At 40.4% G+C, this 23,672-nt stretch overlaps 1 protein-coding gene across 1 annotated transcript in view; it reads left to right on the forward strand.

The window, feature by feature from the left end:
- The window catches only part of MADD (MAP kinase activating death domain), a 143,460-nt gene that overhangs the window by 2,365 nt on the left and 117,423 nt on the right, over nucleotides 1-23,672 (forward strand). The window contains exon 2 of the mRNA XM_042459775.1: nucleotides 23,159-23,337. Coding sequence (XP_042315709.1) covers nucleotides 23,276-23,337 — 62 coding nt within the window. The 5' untranslated portion in view covers nucleotides 23,159-23,275. The remainder of the gene's footprint in view (nucleotides 1-23,158; nucleotides 23,338-23,672) is intronic.

Here is a 23,672-nt window from a genome sequence, read left to right on the forward strand (position 1 = left end):
ACACAAAAGGAGAAGGGAATGGTGGTAGGGAAGGGGATCAGGTCCAGCAGTTCTTTTATCCTGCCGAGGCCTGTACCAAGGCAGATGGACTGGAGGGAAGGCTCGGCTTCTTAGCTCAGGCCAGGCCGGATGGAGCTGGGCCTGCATCTCTCCCTCCATGGCCGGATGGCACCAGATGGACTGGAGGGAGGGCACTGCTTCTTAGAAGGCACTTGGAAGGCAGAGGGCCAAGCAGCAGTATAACCAGCAGTTTCTTCTCCCCCCGGGAAGAAATGATGCAGTTTAATACCACTTTAACTGCCATAGCGTCATTCTGTGGAATCCTGGGATTTGTAGTTTTACAAGGTCTTTAGTCTTCTCTGTCAAAGAGTGCTTATGCCTCACAAAACAGCAAGTCCCAGGATTATGTAGGAATGGTACAATGCCAGATAAAGTGGTGGCAGACTGCATTATTTATACATGTAGTTGCACCCTAAACAATGTCATTGCCCAGAGGAAGAACCTAAAACTCAGTTCAAGAGTCTTTATTGTTGCTGTGGGTCAACAGCTAGCTCTTTTGGTTTTTTGTGGCAGGCCTTAGGTAATCCCAGAGGCTCCTGGGTCTTCCCACTGTCCACATGGAAAAGGTGAGTGAATGTGTGTAAAATAATAGCGTGAGCATGTGCTTCCACTATGACCTGCAAAAGGTAGGGATGATTGTTTTTGCTTGCTTCTCATATGCATTTCTGAGCTTATGTCCAGCTGGAAAATTACAAAATGCTCACCCAAGAATGGTGGAAGCTGCTGCTCTGTTAGGGCTAAAACAGTCAGAAGGAGGAAGAAATATGATTTTTAAAGGAAGATAGCACTGACAGTTCTCTGGTGTTCTGTGAACAATATAGAGAGCAGCACATTTACTGTTGGTATGACTTGTAATCTTCTAAGAGGTATTATATATGTCTTGCATCTGTAGGGAATAACTGTTCTCTATATCTTATATTTATCTAATATTTGTGTATAAGCCAGTCTTAAATATTTACTTTCATCAGAAAAACTCAGCCACTTTTTCTCCTTTCATTGGTTAAAATATTTTTGTGCATTTTTGAAAGCAACTAGGGCCTAAATCTTAGGCTGTAGTCTTATTAAACTTAGAGCCAGCATGCTGTAGAGGTTGGCCTGTGGCTCCGGAGGCCCGGGTTCAAATGCCTGCTCAGCCATGGAAACCTACTGGGTGACCTTGGGCAAGCCATACTCTCTCAGCCTCAAAGGAGGACAAAAGCAAACCTGTTCTGAACAAACCTTGCCAAGAAAACCCTGTGACAAATTTATCTTAGTTTGCCATATGTTGGAAATGACTTGAAGGCACACAACCACCGCCACTACCACCACCACCTATATTTATATTAATTACATATGCCTGCATACTTCTTACACAATACGTAATCTTCTGAAAAGGGAATCCTGCATAGGATTTGATTGCTAATGTTATATCTCTGTTACTAAGATATTGAAACAACAGTTATTTAAATTTCTATATGTCCATTGGGAATATATGTGTGTGTGTGTATGTATGTATACACACACACACACACACACACATATCAGTATTTGCAGAAGTCAGACTAAAACAGGTAAAACTCCATTACCTGCTGGGTGAGGGGTGTCTTTAGTCCACTGGCCAGAATAGACTCATTAAAGTCTCCATTGCGACCACTTCCTGATATCTTCTTCTAAAATAGGCTCTGCACACATTTTGGGAAAGTTGATTGGGAAAGTTGAAGGGCACATGAAGCTGGAGCCACCCATTTGAGGTGCCTGGAGAACCTGGTGGCTCCTGAGGAAGTCAACTCTGTATGCCTCTCCATTTGCTTGAAATGACAGTTCCCTGAGGTCCCAGGTGTCCCTTTTTCCCTGGGAGAAGTTTGGATTGCTTCATAGCTGTGCTTTCTGGCTGCTGTATATGTGCCTCAGATGAAAATTCAGGAGGGTAGGGAGGTTCCTATTGAGCCGCTGCCTGAAAGAAGACTTCTACAGGTGATTAATCACTCGGCTTTGCTTACCTCTCACACTTTGCTGTGTCAAGCTACCAGGAAATGTTGCTTGAATGTGGCTTCAGTCTCCTCAAAGTGGTAGGGAGTATTCGGGGACCATTGGAAAAAGCATGGGGCAAGCAAAGATGGCTCAGTCAGGAATTGCCATTTTCTTCTGTTTTCTATTGTCTGTTAAGTATTTACATGCATATATAGAGTGATACATAGAATGTTGTGTAAAAATATAATGTGTGCGTTGACATAGTAATTGTACAGGTATATACAATTAATATGTCACTAATGGATGATATGTATTTCATACTCTGGTTAAGAAATAGTTTATTAAATCCTTATTTCATCTTGTGTGGGGAAGTCAGGGGAAGGCTTTAAGTAGCTTAGGAATCACTTGTCATAGCTTGTCTGCACCATCTGTTCTAGTGCAAATGTACATTGTACTGCTTGTTCGCAGGACTTGGCCTATATTAGCATCTGACCATTCGCACATTTGCTTGCAGTCAGCTAAGAAGTACATTTCTGCATTTACTCAGTAGTGAGCTGTTCTGTTGTCTTGTTCCCCAACTGTGGCGTTAGTTGCTTCTGATATCTCCAGATGGTTTTATGCTTTGCTGAGAGAACATTTGCATGTCTCTAAAGTACTGTAGTTCAACCCATATAAGAGGCTTCAGATTATATCTACCCTGGATTCTGTCTGTCTCCATAGTACAGTAGTTACTGTGTCCGTTGCTAGTTAAAAAGAGGGGAAATGACTTCCATGTGTTTTATATAGAGATATATACATCTTAGCAGAGACTTGTTGAGATACTCAGGTATGGTTTATTGTGCATAAGATTTCATCTGTCTCTTTTGATTATGTATCGGAATTAATAATCTGTTGACTTCTAATACTTTGAGGAGAAATGCTGTCTATCTATTTGTTTGAACATATGGATACTTCCCCAACCTAGCTACTTTTATTAATTCTGTTTACATAGATAGGAATTAATAAATTGGCAAATGGTGGCAGAAGCTATACTACATCCTCTGAAAATGATTCTTTTCTAAACTGGCCAGAAGATGGACATTGTCAGAGGATCAGGAGTATTAAGAAAGGATACCATATGGCAAATAAATAAATAAATTGGAGACCAAAAGCAATGTAAAAACAATCCGAGTTTTCATTTTTAAGGGAATTATAAAAGTTTTTAGGTATGCATATAAAGATCACTGAGATTACAGAGCTATTTACACTTCTGAATAGAGATATATAGGTGTGTACTGCAAAGGGTGCTTGTAGCACCCTAGGACAATATCACATTACATTGTTATCGTGCTATTATTTCACTTTTACTGCTATGGCTGCCTCCTGTAAAATCCTGGGATTCTCAGTATAGAGAGGGGCATTTAGAGATCTCTTAGGCCTCACTAAACTACAAATCCCAAAATTTCACAGGAGGCAGCCACAGCAGTTGAAGTGGAATAATAGCACTATAATAGTGTAGTGTTATGTTGTCAAGAAAGAAGCATGAGCTTTCGTAGACTTGAATCTGTTCCTCAGATGCAAGTCGTGTATTGTAAAGTCTGTATAGTACAGTCTGTATAGTAAAACAGCTGTGCAAACAAATCCACAAAAGGTACTAACACGTAGATATTATTACTAGCTGTTACGTAATCCTCTCATAATACTTCTGACCTTTTATGTTGACAGTTGACAACTTTTTTGGGGGGTTAGTTAATTGCAACTGATGTACCATCTTTATCTCTTCTTGGAGACTAGGAATCTTCTTGTAGATGTCTTTGTGGTCTCTCTGCCATGAATTGAATGTGGACTGCTGTTAAAACTCTTCAGAGCTCAAGCTGATGCAGAAAGGAGCACTTCAGCTGTACAGGACTAAGGAACAAAGCAGAAGGAGAATATATGACCAATATTAATTAACTGTACTGGTCACCATTATTCAAGCACCCAATGTAAGGTGTTGGCCATTACTTACAAAAGTGATCTATGACTGTAGATGCCCCTCCGCCAAACCTCAAGAGTTTAGTTTCCACTGAATTTTGATGTAGGAGCTGTAAGAAAATAGAGCTGAGCCTTTTCAGCCATAGGATTTACCCACAGAATTCCCACATAACTAATTCCCACTTTATAAATCCTTAGAGAAAAGATTGAAACAGTTATATTTTGCTAGAGTTTATGAAATTGCGTATTAGAGCCAGTTTGCAACATTTCTGAGACATTTTAGGGAGTGGTTTCTACAGTTGGCCCTCCACATTTGCGGCTTTGACATTTGTGGACCTGATTATTTGGGGTTTTGATTAATGTGTTCTCTCTACGAAACCCTAAGTCCTCCAGCACAGTTCTTCAGGAACTTGACTATAGAGTTGTGGGGGAGAGCCTAGAAGTTCCAAGAGAAAACATTACTATAGGCATTTGTAAGTTCTCCAGCATGATTCTAGAATCAGCCTCTTGCAGATGTTGACCATAGTGTTGCACTGGAGAACCTGGGGATTCTCTCAGGTAAAAAGAATAGGTTTTTTTTATTAGCATTTTCCCCACATTCACGGGCGTCCTTCACCCCTAATCCCAGCGAATGTGGAAGGACTGCTGAATTTAGCTTAATTTTTTGTTGGTCAGTTTTTGTTTTATGCATGTGCTTCTGTTCTGTTTGCAAGATGGTCTGGATCTTTTGAAAGACAGGGTAGAGGAGAATATAAATTACATAAATCAACAATTGCCTTCCTCCTTGCTCATTTATGGCTTAAAAAAGAGTGCTAACTGTACAAGGGGGTGCTGAAAAGTTATTGACCTGACCAAGAAGGGAATAACCTAGAGCCATGAAACTTACATGCTATTCCACGTATTTACCCTAAAGTTTGATGCACTTGGCACATCATTTCTCAAGTTCCCCCACTCCCCAAAAAATCTGATTTATGGTCACTGAAATACTGCTCTGCTGCTGATATCACCTCTGAATAAAATTTCCTTCCTTTCAAACTCTTTTCAGGGTTTGGAAACAGGAAATAGTCAGATGGAGCAAGATCTGGTGAGACACAGTCTTTGCATCATTCACTCATGGATTTCTTTTGGAGTTTTCTTCTGCAAGAACAGGAACTTCATGACGGCTCAGAGTTCAGCACTTAAAAATGCCATAATTTTTGTTGACATGGTTCTATCGACGAACGGAAAAAATAATAATCACAAATTAGTGCTCTTATTTTGTGAATTGGCAATGTACAATAAACTGCCAATAAATAAATATTAACATAAAGAAAACAAAAATAATGACCACAGAGAACCACACAAATTGGAATTAGACAACGAAGAAATAGAAATAGTAAAAGAATTCTCACACCTGGAATCAAACATTGATAGAAATGGAAACTGCAGCCAGGAAATCAGAAGAAGATTAAGAATGGGGAGGACAGCTATGAAAGAACTAGAGAAGATCCTAAAATGCAAGGATATACCATTGAGCACAAAAGTTAGAACCGTGCAAGCCATTATATTCCCTATTGCCATAGGAGAACTGGACAGTTAAAAAGGAGGATAGGAGGAAAATCAACTCATTCGGAATGTGGTGCTGGAGAAGCGTACTAAGAATTTCATGGACAACCAACAAATGGGTCCTGGAGCAGATCAAGCCAGAAATCTCCCCAGAAGCTAAGATGACAAACTGAAGTTGTTGTACTTTGGACACATCATGAGAAGGCATGAATCATTGGGGGGAAAAACCCCCAGTAATGCTAGGAAAGGTAGAGGAAAGTAGAAAGAGGAGGGCCGCATTGCAAGATGGATGGGCTCTATTAAAGAGATCACGAGTATGGGTTTGCAGGAATTGAGCAGAGCAGTGGAGGACAGAGGGCCTTGGAGATGTTTCATCAGCAGGGTTGCCATGGGTTGAGACCGACTCAAGGGTAGTTAACAACAACAACAAAGTTTACAGTATAAAAGAACAGCTTTTCAAGTTACTGTGACAAAATTATGCTCAGATTTTGGGAAGTCAGTTGCACTGAGAACCTTTCAGCACCTCCCCCCCGCCCCAAATATAGTATTTCTGCTTAAAGCAGCTGTGGCTTTCCAGATGATTTTTTTGGTCTACAGCTCCTATCAGCCATAAAATCAACATAGCAAGGATGAGAGGTTATAGGAATTGCAATCTGAAAGCTCCTGAAGACACATAGCTGCCAATCCCTGGACTAGAATCATGGAACCATAGAATCATAGAGTTGGAAGAGATCACAAGGGCCATCCAGTCCAACCCCCCTGCCATACAGCAACTCACAATCAAAGAATCCTCGACAGATGGCCATCTGGCCTCTGTTCAAAAACCTCCAAAGAAGTAGACTCAACCACTCTTTGAGGGAGTGTGTTCCACTATCAAGCTGGTCTTACTGTCAGGAGATTTCTCCTGATGTTGAGCTGAAATCTCTTTAGTTTGAATCCATTGCTCTGGATCCTATTCTCTGGAGCAGCAGAAATCAAGCTTGCTCCAGCCTTAATATGACACCCCTTCAAATACTTAAACAGAGCTATCATATCACCTCTTGACTGTCTCTTCTCCAAGCTAAACATACCCAGCTTCCTAAGTCTCTCCTCATAGAACATGGTTTTTGGACCCTTCACCATTCTGGTTGGTCACCATCCTTTGGAAATGTCCACCTTGTCAATATCCTGTTTGAACTATGTTGCCCAGAATGGTGAGGCCTGATCAAGGCAGAATAGAGTGGCACTATTACTTTCCTTGACCTAGATACTATAGTTCTATTGACTAGGAGGAAATTTTAGCAGGATACTGGTGTTGTAGCAGATACTGGAGTCTAAATGCCCTAAAGATAGGAGATCCCATTGGATCTTGGGAGCTAAGCAAGATCAGCCCTGATTAGTATTTGAACGGGGGACTTTCAATAAATACCGGGTGCTGTAAGCTATATTTCAGAGGAAAGAACTGGCAAAACTACTTCTGAGTATTCCTTGCCTATGAAAACCTGTGAAATTCATGGGGTTGCAATAAATTGAAGGCAACTTGAATGTGCATAAACATGCACACACATGAGAACTATGAGCAACATAATGCAGCAGAACTGAGAGGAGGTAATTCTACTTTCTCTTCTTGTAGTCCCCTGGAAAACCCCAGAACTATCTTTGGAAAGCTGGGAAATTCTCATGATTCAGGTTTGGGGGGCATGAAGGCCCCTAATGGAGAGGGAAAGAATGTTCTGCTGGCAACCATTGGATTTATCCCCATGAGACTATACAATTTCATCAGAGGATATCTTATAAATTATGTACACATTATTTGCATATTTGATTATGGAATATTCTTCCCATGAAAACTCACTTTGTAACAATTTTATAATTTTTGAGGGGTTCAGATGAAGATATTTCTCTTTTCTTGGGTATTTCAATATTTTCAGTAGCCTGTCCTTGGTGGCATTCCTGCAGTTTATTCCTGTATTGGATGAGGTGGCTTTTTGAATGGACACATCTTAGTAAACATATATTCTTTACAGTTCAAATCACTTTAACCTGAAATGTGATTATATATACACATACTTTTTTATGAATTGATTTTGGACTTAATATATAAAATTCAAGAACTATATACATGATTATATAAACAAAAATTTTAGAGCACCAAACAGATGAATCATTACAGTTCTGTTACATAAAATTCTGTGCTGATACAGCTACTCTGTTAGAAAAATAGTGGCACTGTGTTATGACAACTTAACCTTGAATATGACTTCTAAAGAATCTTCATTGTTTATTTGTCATACTTTGGGGGGAACAAAATAATAGATAGCAGGAGAACTAGAGGAAAAATAAATTGTGTTCAGTCTGTTTAACATCTTTCATAATTCTTTAGTTCTGTCAACAAATCTCATGTTAATGAAATATTCAGATGGTTTTAAGTAGCAGAAAAACAAATAGAAGCTGGATGTACTGGAAATGCAAGGAGCTTTAATTTGAGTGATGAAATTAATGCATCAGATGTACTATCAGTATGTAGAGAGATCTTGTAGTACCTTTGAGACTAACTGAAAGAAAGGAGTTGGCAGCATGAGCTTTCTTATGCTAAAGTTATATCCCCAGATGAAGTAGACTTAAGTCTATGAAAGCTCATGCTGCCAACTTCTTTCTTTCATTTAGTCTCAAAGGTGCTACAAGATCTCTCTACATACTGATTATACAGATTAACATGGCTATATCTTTGAATTTAACCACAGAGGTTCTATGTAAGTGTTTGTTGTTGTCGAGTGCCTTCAAGTCATTTCTGACTTATGGTGACCCCTAAGGTGAACATGTTTTCTTGGCAAGTTTCTTCAGAGGGCATTTGCCATTGCTGTCTTCTGAGGCTGAAAAATTGTGACTTGCCAAAGGTCAGCCAGTGAGATTCCATGGCTGAACTGGGATTTTAACCCTGATTTCCAGAGTCCAATCCTCAAACCACTACACCATGCTGGCTCTCATGTAAGTGTTTAGAGCGTCCAGAATAATGAAATCTGAGAAATAAGGATTCATGGAGTACCCAAGTACACATTAGATAGCAAATTAAAGATGACTTTGTCATATTTGTTGTACTATCACATTGCACTGAAATTTTGAATTCTGTATACAAGGCTACAGAGAGCTAGCATTGTGTAATATTTTTGCATTGAACAATGACTCTGGAGACCAGGATTCGATTCCCTCTTGGCCATGGAAACCCACTGGATGACCCTGGGCAAGTCACATACACTCAGCCCCAAAAATCCGAGATAGGTTTGCCTTAGGGTTGTCATAAGTGGGAAGCAATTTGAAGGCACACAACAACAATACAGGACTACAGCATGCATCACATGCTTTTCAGATATACAACTAAGTGTGCATCCCATCCAATCTTGTTTACTCATAAATAATTTCTACAACATTAAATTGAGCTTATTCTGCTTAGGACTGCAGCTTTAAAAATACAGAATAAAAAATGTTTCCAAAGGCACATTTCAGGCACGTATACTTGTTTTCTTAGCAATCAATATTGGTTTAAAGGTATGTTGCATTGGCTAGTAATTTTTTGGATCTATAGAGTTTTATTTCAGCAAGTCATGTCTAAGGGCCAGTTTTCAGTGCAAAGCCTAGTCAGTTTCCATGACTGTGAGGGAATTTGAACCCTTGTCTGCACAGTTGTAGTGAAACACTGAAACTACAATGGCATGCTGACACTCAGTTGAACAATATTAATTTTTAATTTAGGATGCACAGATAAAAATAGTGCTATATATTCGTTATCATAACTTGCTGACACCTATTACTATACTGGTAGCTCAGTGGCTACCAGTCCTGTTTGTAAAAATGGCTAATACTGAATTGCTTAAGTTCAGACTAATATAGTGCATGGTCTAATCTGCAGAAGCAATGCAGTTTGACACCACTTTTAACTGTCATGGCTCAATGTTATAGAATTCTGGAAGTTGTAGTTGTATGGACTGTGAACCATAGCTGGCTGATGGTACCACCCTCCCTCACATGAACTGTGCTTTGCTTTAAGACAATATTTGTTTTACTGCAGTGATCTGGAATCTAACCCACTGTATTAGCAAGGTAGTACTGTACATGCAGTATGCTATATGCATCATGTATGATTGTTACATACCAGTGTCTAAAAATGTTTTCTTGTGAAGAAAAATAGCTAATGTTTAAATGAAGTCTAAAGATAATTTCTTTATTACAGTATCACAGGATGAGGCTGGCTATATAAATTGTACAAAGAAATGTTTCTTTCGGGGCTGTGTAGGAATCATGAATGCTTAACTACATAAGTATCAGCCCAGTTATACCAGTCAGTTGCTTCTAGTCATGGCAATCTTGCCTTACCATTTTTGTTTGTTTGTTTTACTTTTCCACTAAGTAATATTTTGGACTGTTGAGGAGAAAGCATTTCTGGAGAATTCTTTGGATAATATTTACTGTAAGCCAAGGAAATGTTAGTAGAAGGATGGAGGGAGAAGAGAATAATGAAAATGAACATTTTATATGATTCTGCCTGGTTTGGCCTAAATTCAGTTTTTAGTCCTGTATAGAACAAACCTTTGTATAGCTGTGTAAGTGAGAAGAGTAACTCTGCAGTTTTGTAATTTCCATTGAATCAGAGGATTTAGTCTCATTGGGACTAGCAATGAATTTAGTCCTTGATTTATAGTTAGAAATTATCATTAATCTTAACTTTGGCAGATTTGGGGTTTGTCAAGACTGTCCAAAATATTGGGGGCTGGAGGGAGCAAAAGCAGCTAGAAGTCTATTTTTTGCTTTGAAAAACAGATGTTTTTAATATTGAAAGTACAGAGAAGCACAACAACCTTTTCAAAAGTAAATTGCAGCTCCTAGAAGCACCAGGGCAAATATTTCATCCTTTTTATCAGAAAGGAGGTCTATCAGGATCACTCACAAATAGCCTTAGGAGTCTGTGCTGCTCAAGAGCTGCACTTTTCCAACCCATGTCAAAGATTCTATGTGAAATCAATTCAGAAAAATTAATTTAGGATAACATTTTAAATTATACTCCTGCAGGGATGAACTACCCTTTTCCTGCCAACATCCTCATTGGCCTTGATCAGAACATGTCAGGATCCACATTTCAGCAATTCAAAAGGCTGACGGAGAAAATGGGAAAAGCTACATGTTAACTATTCATGTTTGTTCAGTGTGCAATGTAAAAAAAATGCATTCAGACATTATCCTTTCCCAAATTGCAGAAGGTTCCCTCCACCAGCTCTTTTTGCTGGGGGACAGAGAAAGAAGGAGCCAATAATATCAGCAGGGCAGAGTCGGGCTGGTGTTAGTTAGTGATCTAAGGAGAGTCTGGAGATCTGGATCAAGAAGCCTGAGGCTTCACATTTGACCTGTAAGCTCTCACCTCTGTACAGTTGGCCCTTCTTATACACGGATTTTTTATACATGGATGCAAGCATCCATGGTTTGAAAATGTTCAAAAAAAGTATAAATTTCAAATATCAAACCTTGATTTTCCATTTTTTTAATAAGGGACACCATTTTGCTATGTCATTATATTTAATGGGACTTTAGCATCCATGGATTTTGTTATTCACGGGGGATCTTGGAACCAAACCCCAGCGTATAACAAGGATCCACCGTATAACAGTTGAATGCTTTGAAGTTACCATCTTCCTCTGTTGTACTGTTGACTATTTTTAAAAAAATTATTGGCTAGGTGGCATAATTTCACTGCTTTGACAGTGAGTAATTCTGTTGGCAGGTGATTACGCTATTGATTCTAGGTCAGCCGTAATCCTTCTGCATTATCAGGAGCTTCTGCCAGATAAGATTCTGATCTCAGCTGCTGGCTTTACTGCCTGCTGCTGTTTATGTGTGCAAGCTTACTTGGCTGTACAGGAGAGAATGATTTCTTTTACCTGGTTATTCTGTAGTTGAGCAAACATTTAATAGGTGTGAAAAATTAGAGAAGTTGATGCTTTCATCACTTATAGTGTGTTTGATAAACACATTCTCAACTTTTTGTATGGTGTATTTATTAGGCATGAATAACTGAAACTATCAGAAACCATTTAGGGAAAGAAATTTATACTAGCAGTATGCCTTCTGTGATACTACAGCAGGATTAGGCTTATATTATACACTTTTTCTGGAACCTCAAGTATCACTAGTCAAAACCATCAAAATGCTTGGGGCAACACACAAAACAGGCTGTTTTTTCTTTTTTTATTAAGCATTTCATTTTCATTCTACTTCACCTTCATAACAAGATACATTGCCTGTCACAACAAGACATATATCACTTTATAGGGAGTAGAATTAGTAATTCTCTACCTAGCATTCCTCAGCCCATCCATACAGTATGACAGTCAGCTTTCCTCCAAATGGGTGTCATTGCTATCTGCAAGTAATTGTGTATATTGTAGATGATAGAGTATGGCAATATAGGAATACACTGTAGTTGTAGTTATTGGTACTTAAAATACAGATTTCAGTTTAAGAAATTGTCAACTGTGCCACTGAGCACTGATAAATAGTAAAGTATCATTTGCTTCGCTCAATACATTTTACAGTGAAGGTGAAGAACTGCCTTCCTGGCAGGGGCATCACTATGCGGGTTCAGGGGTTCAGACCACACCAGAGAGTGGGTGTACACCCAGTGAGACGGTACACCTGGTAGGACTGGTGCAGTTGCTGGGCAAGCAAGAAGGGGCATCACCTCCTTTTTTTGCTTGCCCAGCAGCCGTGCCAGATCCAGCCACATCAGGAGGCTGCAGCACCACCACCCATCAGCAACTGCTGGTGGGGGGTATGGTGCCTTCTAGATGGGCAGCTGTGCCAGAATTGAAATGGGCCGCCGGGAGGCTGCAGAAGAAGGGGTGTGTGCACATCCATTTTGGCTGCTTCTACTGCCATGGCTCTCAGGGATTCAAGACAGCAGAGAAGCCTGAACGAGACGCCCTGCCTTCTGTTCCTTCCTTCAGTCTTGCTTGCCTAGCTGCCCCCCAGCAGCCCCTTCCCAGTCCAGCTGGCTTCGGGGGGAGGGAGGCAAGTCAGGCAGTGGGGGGCAGGAGGGTCAATCTGCCACCACCACCCCAGCAGCGCGTTCTGGGCACCCATACTGGGTGACAACAGCCCTAGTGATACCACTGCTTTCTAGTACAATTAGTTATGTGAAATGCAGCCTTTTCTCCTCTCCTTCAGAATGATTAGATCACATTGCACAGTGACAGTTGGTGCCTAGTGGACTGGCAGTACCAATGAGTTACTTTGCCCTTCACTAGTTTCCAGTTGTAAGGACAGTTAAGGGATATATTACATTTATTTGGAAATCATGTAAAGATGGGTGAGAAACTATGTCCCTCCAGGCCAGGGTGACGAGCTGTATTAGCTGCAAAGGAGGACAAGGAACCTCAAAAATGTAGGACATTACCAAATTAAAGCTAACAACAGTACTGTAAATGTAAATTCATGCTCAAAATGTAGGATATTTTTGAATTCCTCCTGAACAGAAGGTTGAAATGGAGGATATGTCCTGGAAAAGGAGGATGTCTGATCACCCTGATTCAAGGTGTTCTTGGCCTGCATCTCCTATGAGTTGGTATGCTGTAGTGCCTATAGGATTATAATTTTGGACGGCTCTTTTAAAATTTGGATTAAAACCCAGGATAGATTTGTTGCCCTAATGACATGGAAGCCACCAGCCACCAGTTTCCCAGCCAGCCTTATTGTGGTCCGATACCACATTTGTTTCTGGTTTTTCAAGCTAAGCAGAATTAACCTTGGTTACTACTTGAACAGGACACCTCCAAGGCTTCCATCATTCTAAGAGATATCTAATTAGGGCTAGGAAAGAATACTCTATGAAAACCTGGAGAGCCACTACTACTGAGAGTTATCAGTGTTGGGCTAGAAAGACCAATGGTCTGGCTCAGTATAAAGAGCTTCCTATGTGGATTAAATTGTTTAGCCTCTAGTCTTGTGAAGCAAACCATATTTTAAAAAGTGCACGTACCATATTAATACACTAATCTGAGCAACTTCACAATGTTCCAAGGATTTTCAGTTGCTATATTTGATCAGGAAAAAAAACATAATTACATTGATTTACTAAAAATAGTTTAAGTGGTATATTCAAATTTAAATCATTACTTGAATTTTTAAAAATTCAGACATTTAAAAATAGGATAGTAAGTCTAAACCTTTTACAGTGTTTCAGTGTTAAAGACTTAATAAAAAAAGAACAGGCTGAAAAATTGATGCCAGTCTCGTATTTGATTGTGTGCCTGCTAACCATCTGTGAACAGGAATACCATTCAGGCAGCGAACAAACAGGGATGCTTTCACACTCCTTAATTATGCTACTGTACTATGGTTCTGTTTTAACTGCTTTGGCTGCCTCCTATGGAATCCTGGGATTTGTAGTTTGGTGAGACTACTGAGCTCTCCAGCTAAGAATTTTAGATACACCTCCCTAAACTGCAATTCCAGATGTAGTGTGGTAGTTTGAGTGTTGGACTACAACTGTTGAATCCCAACTGAGTCATGGAAACCCACTGGGTGATCTTGGGCAAACCACACACTTCCCCAAGGTCACCCAATGGGTTTACATGGCCAGGCCAGGATTAGAATCCTGGGCTTCCAATACTCAAATCACTACTCCATGCTGGCTCTTGTTCAGTGTATATGTGTGCAAATATTAGAAGCATGCACTCCCAGACTTGTAATTAATTTGCTGCTTCCTTTTTATATTCCTTGCTGTAAATGGAGGTTGATTCTTGGTCCTGAGCATAGAAAGCAATTCTGTAGGATGTTGGGAAATCCTCTTCCTTCTGTGTGTGATAGGGAAGGTACAGGTTGTTGCTCAGTAGCCTCTGTGGTTAATGGTCTAGCTCAAAGTCAGGGAGAGAGTTGTGTTCATTACTACGATGTGTGGCAAAATGCCCTTGTGACCAGGAAGTTGTAATATGTGGTACAAATGTCATGCTGCCCCAGTCTTCTGGGCACTTGGAAAGTAGTGTTTAATTGCTGGCTCAGAGCAGCCATTGAGCCCAGGTGAATCTTGTTTGTAATGTGGGTGGTGCGGAGAAATTTGTGTGTGTGTTGTGGAGGGGGAGACTGCAGTTGTTCTATAAATAGTGCTAATGGGCTGTGATCCAGGGACAAGAGACTGGGTTGCTATGGAGACTGATCTGAATCAGATTACCTGAGGCTCCTGTTATCCAGCCTCTGCAAGCATGGAGGCTGCATGGTCAGGCCAAAAATGGATGACAAAACTGTTGCAATCATATGTGCTTCTGAAAGAAAGAACTAGAGGGAAACAGAGACAACGCTGCTGCAATTGCCTGGCAGTATTAGCCAAATTAATAACTAGGGCTGCACCCAGACTGCAGAAATAATCCGGTTTGACACCACTTGAACTGCCATAGCTCAATGCTATGGAATGCTTTGCTCTGGTGCCACAACAAATTCCCAGAATTCCATAGCATTGAGCCATGGCATTTCAAGTGGTGTCAAACCGGATTATTTCTGCAGTCCAGATGCAGCCTAGGTCAACAATAGTCAAACTCTTTTGCACCAGTGCAGCAAGAATGGCAGCTTTCTCCTGCATGGGGCATAAATTGTTTATATGGGTTATGTTGTTTATAAGGAGTGACTCAACAGTGGAACATCTCCTGTAGAAAAGGCAATGCCTTGGATTAGAGTAATGAATTCAGTACTTTCTGGAGAGTGCTTTTTGTTGAATGAGGCAGCTTTTACAAACACCAGGAGAAACTATTTTGAAAGTCACTAGAAGTTATTCGGCATCTGCTGTTATGTTTCATCTTTTTTACTGGATTGCACTTATGCTATCAGATGTTAGCTTCATTTTTTTTACAAGAGGCCTATTCCTTCCTCTCTCTGAACTGGAAGGAGATTAGAGATTGTAGTCTCTGCCCCCATTCATTTCTGTATCATTTGTTTAGCTAGAATCAATGATAACGGCTTTTGAAGAAAAATTTTAATCAGAAATTTTTCTAGTTTCCTAAATAGAGTGTGATCGGTTTGCCATATTTACTTGACTTACATTTAGTAAGTAAAACTTTTTAATATATTTGAGGGGAGGGGGAAGCATAGTGTCCCTTCGTAGTCCCCCCCCAATGATTGATTATAATTATTACTACAGTCAACCCTCCTTATCCACTGATTTTTCATCCATGGATTCAAGCATCCACGGCTTGAAAATATTCAGAGAAAGCATAAATCCCAAATAGCAAACCTTGATTTTCCATTTTATATAATAAAATATGTTATGTTATGCCATTGGATTGGATTGAATGGTACTTGAACATCCACGGATTTTGTTATCCACAGACGTCCCACTGTAATTCAGAGAGTAATCTCCAACACTTAAGGCTCACATGCAAAAGCATTTCCAGCTTCCTAGGATCAAGAAAAGAAATGAGACACTCCTGTGTGTGCAATGCATGCAGAAAAATTAAGCACAGAATTGATAACTTTCTCTTGTGGGTGGGCGGTGTAGTGTAGTGTTAGCTACATAAGCACAAGCAGAAGGGGGCTCAGATTGGTTGTTTTAGATGCATGGCCACTTGAAGGCAAAACTGTCATGGGGTTTTCATGGTGATATTTTTTCAGATGATCTGAAGCTGAGATAATGTGACTCACCCCAGGCAATCCAGTAAATTTTCATGCCTGAACTGGGATTTGAACCTTGGTCCCCTAGAATCCTAAACGCAACATTCAAACCACCACACCACACTGATTAAATATCCTTAGAAGTCTTATTTCTTCCCTCAAGGAAACACTTACTAAGATGTCTGCTTCAGAAACGAAACATAGGTTCTGTATACAGTTTTCTATACTGTTGACTAGTTTTCAGAGTTTATGCAATTATGTTTGTATGCATGTGTGAAAATGACATTCTTGTCATGGGTGAGAAGACATAACTTTCCCCACTGGTCTTGCTAGCTAAATTTTAATGGTAGATGTGTTAATGCTATCAGTCAACAAGCTGCTGTTAGCATTAACCATGGTATGTTGCCTTAGCTTAAGCTTAAACACATAATCCATTGTCTGTCTAGCACATTTTTAGTTTGTTTCTTTCCTGTTCAGTTGTTCAAATCTCTGCTAGTATTTCAGAAACCCTTGTTCCACTACATTACTTACACAGCCTTGCTATATCGTCCGACAGTCTCCCAGTGCAGTGGCATCACTAGGGAGATGCCGGGGATGCGGACTGCACCAGGTGATACCCTAAGAGAGGGTGACACTATTGCTCTTCAAACATCTGCCTTTTGGCAGAAACAGGCTGTTGCATTCTCCTGAGTCCCTTGAAAATGCTGAAGAGATGGTGTGAGTGGGGTGAGGTACAGTAGGAGTAGAAAGGAGAAGCCCCAGTGTTTTTTTTAATTAAAATTTCAAATTTCAAAAAAATAATTTTTAATCTTAACAAAATTATTTTTTAGAAAAAACTTGAAAAACATTACATTTTACCAGATTTTCACTTTAAACACATGAAACTATGCCTATGTAAACACATTTAGGATATTGTAATTTAAAAGTATAATTTTAATTGTGCTTGTTGTTTATGTCACAACTATTATCATTACATTCAGTGATATATGGGAATTATCATTTATGAGTAACATTAGTACAAAAAACATGACTTTTATGGTGTGGTATCGCACCAGGTGACACCAACCCTAGTGATGCCACTGTCCCAGTGGACTTCTTTCTTGGTGGGATTTGGAGACTGCCTCGTCTCTCACAATCAATACTTGTGGCTACAGGAAAGAAAGCTAAACATAAATTTCCTCTTTCCTGGGCTTTCTAGAAGGAGCCACTTCTTGTATAGAACATAAAACCTTGTCATGTAGCCTTCCTCTTAAAAGATATGCAGTACTGGGATCGATTTTCAATGAGTTTATCAGCCCACTGTGTGCAGCCCTCTCCAGTTCTAGTTGTTACGCCTTAGCCTGAAAAGGAGTGCTTCTGTTGCCAGAATCACCTTGTTAGAATCAGACCTCTCACTCTTGAACCTGGATAGGCTGTGGAACCTATCTTCTTGTAATTTTCTCAGGGGAAAATATAAATATACTGACTAAAATGGGGTAGGAAAAATGCAGCTTCTTTTCATCAGTTCCTGCATCCCTTGTGGCTGCACTGAGTTCATCCTACATCATAATCTCTTGTGAATGGTCAGTCCCACAGTCCAGTTTTCTCACAACTTCTATATTATGACACACATCTTCTTGCCCTACTTCACATACCCTTTCTGGCACCAGTCCTTCCTTTCTACCACAGATAATGAAAATGACACATCCAGTACTAATTAAAGCAATAAATCCTATTGATAATGAAAGCAGAGCAATGGAATGGGTTGTGAAAGGAAATACTGTATAGACAAGGGACATGGGAGAAAAACTCAGGGGTTGGGAATATGAATCATAGGCAGGTTACAGACCGCCGAAATGCGGTGGTCTGTTGCCGCCGCCGCTTACAGCGTCCGGGAGCCGCAGCGGCCAAACCACGCGACTCCTGGACGCTGCAAAGGAAGGAGCGCAGAAATCGCGCTCCTTCCTGGGCCCCGGAAAAGACGCCGTGAGGCGCTAGTCGCGCACTCGCGGTGTCACTTCCGGGGTGTGACATGCGGACACACAGCGTCCGCTACGTCAATATGGCAGCGGCCGTGTGGAACGGCCACCGCCCTTTGTCACGGACTCTGTCCGTGATAGGAGTAGGGGCGTCTAGAAGACACGCCCCTTTTTCAAAATGAGATGTCCTAAGGATATCCCTTATGGTGGTCTGTAAACCGCCATAGAATCATAGAGTTGGAAGAGACCGCAAGGGCCATCCAGTCCAATCCCCTGTCATGAAGGAAATCTCAATCAAAGCATCCCTGAGAGATGGCCATCCAGCCTCTGTTTAAAGACCTCTAAGGAAGGAGACTCCACTAAACTCTGAGGGAGTGTGTTTCACTGTTGAAGAGCCCTTACTGTCAGGAAGTTCTTCCTAATGTTGAGGTGGAATCTCTTTTCCTATAGCTTGCATCCATTGCTCCGGGGCCTAGTCCCTGAAGCAGCAGAAAACAAGCTAGCTCCCTCCTCAATATGACATCCCTTCAAGTATTTAAACAGGGCTATCATATCATCTCTTAGCCTTCTCTTCTCCAGGCTAAACATCCCCAGCTCCCTAAGTCGTTCCTCATAGAGCATGGTTTCAGGCCCTTCACCATTTTAGTCGCCTGCCTTTGGACATGCTCCAGTTTCTGAACATCCTGCAGAAGGCAAGATAAAGATATAGGCTGAATCAAGTGTTCTCATGGCTTGTGGGAACCCTAACTCTTAGAAACTCTGCATTTATTGCCCACTTTTATCATGACAGACAGATACAGCTTGTTCAGGATTTGGCCTTCCAAGGAAAATTATGCGTACTGTGGTTTTCTTATTTAATGTGGTACTGGAAATAACATAGGCCCAAGTTAAGTTTATGAATAATCACCGCTAACCTTTTCTTCTCTGTCACATCATGTTACATCAGAGTGACTGACCTCTGCACTGCTAGTTATTTTCATTAATGTTCCTATTTCTGCCCACCTCTTGGTAATATTTCACAGTGCATGAAACCTTAGTGAAGGACAGATACCATCTTGGATTGCTTTTGGCATCTATTTATGTCACCTAGGAGGAAAGGAAGATTAACGTTGTGAGGTTTTAAAATCAGCAGTATTGATTGGTCTGTATTTTAGTGGGTAATATATTGGTGCAGTAGTGGTTATAAAGGCACACTTATTGTGCCCAGGATGGCTGCTTGTTTACATAAGCATGGGCAGCTGTGCCTCATACCTGCTTCTCCTTTGCAACAGGAAGGTTACTATGGCAAGATATCCCAATGATGCATTATGCTACATCCCTTTTCCTTCATAGAAATGTGTTTTCTGCTGAATCTTGGAGGCATATTATGGGTTTGTCAGGTGCCCCTGTGCCTCCCAAAGGGCTTCACACCCTGCTCCATTCATTAGTCCAGGTCAACTGCAGCTGAGTGCAAGAGCTGTCTACCATAAAGATAAGGTGGCAGAGAATGGTTCTTCTTATCAGACAGAGTTCAGCAGTGGAACAACTGCTGCAAAAACTGGTAAGAGGATGGTACCAAGTTTGGTGGCCCCTACTGTAAGTACCTCCATTTTATCTGGATTCAACTTGAGCTTGTTTCCCCTCATCCAGTCCATTACTGCCTGAAGACACTGGTTGAAGGGAGAGATGCCATCTGTCGTTGTCACTGATGAGAAATATATGGAGAAATATATTTGGGTGTCATCAGCATACTGATAACACCCAGGCCCAATGGAAATATTGATATATTAAAGTGAAATGATAAATATGTTCCCTGGCTGAACTCCCTTTAAGAAATAAATAATGCATCATGAATGCTGTTCATCTGAATTATAATACCTTAGCATGCTTAGTGCTTCAGTATATCTATGGACAAAACTGGGGATCATATACTTCTTGATTTGGATGCTGACCTGAAATTAAATTGACTTAGGGGCTATACAGCTTGCCCCTTAGGGGCGGCATGCAGCCATCCCTTTCCTGGCCATGGCCCCAATCCGGCCTCTAGAGGGTGCAAAAATGAGCCGCAAAAAGTGTCTCCTTTTTGCACCCTCCAAAGGGTGTCATAACTGCAACAGCGTGGCTTTATGGTGCCCCTTGTTTAGGAGGAGCTTAGGAGTTGCACCATGATGCTACACGCCATCTGGAATGACGTGTGGCATCATGACACCCTGGGGCAGAGTTAGGGCATCCAGCGTCAGGATGCTGTGCACTGACTCCGCCCACAGCCCAGCACAAAGTGCTAGTTTGTACAGGGCCTTAGTCCTCATAGGCAGATTTTTTTTCTTTTCTTTTTCTTATAAGTCTTGCAATCAGTCCATACTTTTAAGTCTTGCAATCACTCTGTACTTGCTTAGGAGTCTGCAATATATGTGAACTAATCATACTGGAGAGTAAGTTGTATTACGGCAAGTTCTTTGGAATTGAGGTTGTTCTCATATTGTGAGGAGAAAATCTAAATCTGAAGTTCCCACTGACCAATATGTTACTGAATCATAGGGGCTAAACAGACAATTGTAAAAGGATGGCTTAATGCTGCCCCTTTGAGTGCAGTATTGGGATCGCAGTAACTGCATGCCGTGGCTCCAATCCGATGTTTTTCCAGTGCAAAAAGAAGTGGCAAAATGCCGCTCCTTTTTGTGTTGGAAAAAAAGTCCCCCTTTCACTGCTGCCATGGCTGTTTCCTGCTGCTGCGGCTTGGCGGCGTCTAATCGCTGTCCTGCGGGAGCATTCCACGCTCCCCACCATCTGGGTGGGCGGGCAGCCTGACTCTGGCTTGGGGGCAGAGTCAGGGTATGCAACGTGCAGTCACAACATCCCCACGCCACCCTCAAGGTGTCTCTTAATGCTAGTCTGCTTTGCCTCGTAGTCTCTAACTGAGAGACTAATGATTGTCAACTCCATTCCAGTAATGAGTGATTGTTCTGCATTTTTGTTAAATTCAATATTTTTTATAAAGAGAATGTACATGTTGTTGACGTGTTTTTCACTTAAGCAAACTGAAATTATTTACTGATTGTGGGTGCTATGTGGAATTTGATTACGTAAACATTACAAGTATACTTTTCTTTTCTCACTTCCAATATCTTGAAAGGAGACTATCTTAAATACTTTTGGAAGAAATATGGTAATGTAGTAATACTATTTATAATGCCAAATTCTTTCTCCCATCTAATATATAATATTTATGTTTAGCCTTTTGTGAAGTCTCTCTTTTTTTAACAAAAGTATGACAGCAGAATTCCAATAAAGCTAATATAATGAATTTATTCATTATTCATCTCATCCGCACTGCAAAGAGCACAAGATATTTAAAACAGATAAACAAAAACAGATAAAGTAAAACTAATAGTTGAAGACTGTCTCTTTTCTAATCCTTGACATCTTGTATTGTTTAACATTTCTTATTTATAATGTCTGCAAGTACATCTTGTTTATCTTTTTGATAGCTTAAGGATGCACTTTCAAGGAAGTTCACTGATGATTTTGTTGATGTTGTTGTCTTAGCAGTGTTGGCAGATTTGCTCTTACTGTCAGGAAGTTCTTGCTAATGTTTAGGTGCAGTCTTTTCCTGTAGTTTGAACATATAGCACAGTGATTTGTGTGTTTATTTGGAATTAACTCACACTGTGCTTATTTGAGTTTATCTTCTAGTAAGTGTGTTACACTTACTGGAGTACTACACTTTTTTGATGAAAGGTTACACTTATTCTGGTAGAGATTAATGACACCCTTCTATCTTTGCAACCTCTTATTTAAATAGTTGCCTGTAATTTCATGTTTTAGATTGAGACAAACTTCAAACATTGTAGATTTTCTTGTTTTTATTATAATTTGTAAATTGCACAGAGTGCATGCAGCCCCTGGGCTGTTGATGGCCTGGCTCCTTCTGTTTTGACATTTTCCCCAGAGCAGCATTACAGCAATCTTCATAGACATCTGACTACATCACAGGACTGAGTTGATTACCCTCCCCATGTGCCATTCAACCTGGCAGCAGCAGGAGATCTGTAAGATTGAAAGATAGCATGCAGAGATGTCAGCTCATCATATGCTTCAAATCACATATTTCCCATCTACTTGATTGGAATTAGCAAATGCTGTTCCCAGTGCAAATTAACTGGGCAGTGGGTTGGAGGGAGAAGGTGTAAGCATGACATCAACACACAAGAAAGGCAGCTTTAAACTTTCTGATCTCCATTTGCCATCATGTTGAACATGGTAGTGCCTGTATGTTGAGGGGAGAGGCATGAATATGAAATAAAGTGGAATGAGAGATGCATCCCTCTCCCTAAGCCAAACTTCAGCAGCCCAGGAGAGTACCACTGTCATCTTCAGTTACATCCATCATCAGCAACAAGGCTACTCACTATTCATGTATATAATACAAGGTGTGTCTCTGCTGTTGCACATTCCACTTTTAAGGCTGTGGACCCTTAGTTGCTCTATATTATTTTCTTCTGTTTCTTCACTCAGAAAATTCAAGGAAAAGAATTTTGAAAGACATATACGTTTGGCAATTATACGTAAAATTTTAGTTCATGATAAAATAAGTTTTAACCTCCACTGATCCTGAGATCAATGCTAATATTTACACAAGAAACTATATGGATTATGAGTCCAATAATACTGAAAAAATGATATTGTTTTTGTTGGCAGTCTTCCTCTCTTGCTCAACAGAATATTACTGGTCAGTTATGTACTGTGTGGTGGGGATTGCCTGGTCCAGATTTGTTTGGTGGAGTCATTTATATGATCCAGTATCTCAGCACATGTAGCATATGCACAGTTGACCTTACTACTCTGTTTTTTGGCAGTCACTACATAGTAATACATGGGGCAACTGTGTGTACACCACTCTCATATTGTTTCTAGATTGCTTCTAGAATAGTGAAAATATAGTGGCTTCTATTTGGAACTAGGTATTTTGTGAAAAAACTGAAGCTTATACTCAAATTACTTATACTGAAACTGCATATGATTAAAGTACTATTGCTGATCATTGCTATTTCTGTGAATATGCGTCTGACCTTGAATTGAATTTTTCTCAGCTGTAGCTTGATGGCACAATTTCAATGAGCAGTCTCTTCTCCAAGGGTGTTATCAGAAACTACCTGGCCCAATGAATGAGAAATTCACTGAGATGACATAGTGAAGGAGACGAGACCATGGTGCAGAGGAAGAGGAGCTGTCCTCGCTTACTTGATTACCTTGTGATTATTGGAGCCAGGTACAGTAGCAACACTCTAGTGATTTGCCTAAAAAATTCATTGATTAAGTGGGGCGACCGGAGTTGTGACTGCTGGTGGCATCAGAGATAATAAGCAACGTACGCAGCACCATGCAGGCATACTGTTGGTGAATGTGAAAGTGTGCCACATGAACATGGCCATGCCTCCTTTTACTCCTATGTGCTATATTGTGATCACGGATACAGTATTTCATACTTTCTATCTCATCTCATTGACTGTTGCAGCTATTGGATGTTGCTTGAAATCATATGTTCAGAAGTGAAATGAAAGCATATTGTTAATGCTTAGGTATTCAAGACACAGGTGTATCTTA

The sequence above is a fragment of the Sceloporus undulatus genome, chromosome 1 (genome assembly GCF_019175285.1).
Source record: "Sceloporus undulatus isolate JIND9_A2432 ecotype Alabama chromosome 1, SceUnd_v1.1, whole genome shotgun sequence".
NCBI classification, from domain to species: Eukaryota; Metazoa; Chordata; class Lepidosauria; order Squamata; family Phrynosomatidae; genus Sceloporus; species Sceloporus undulatus.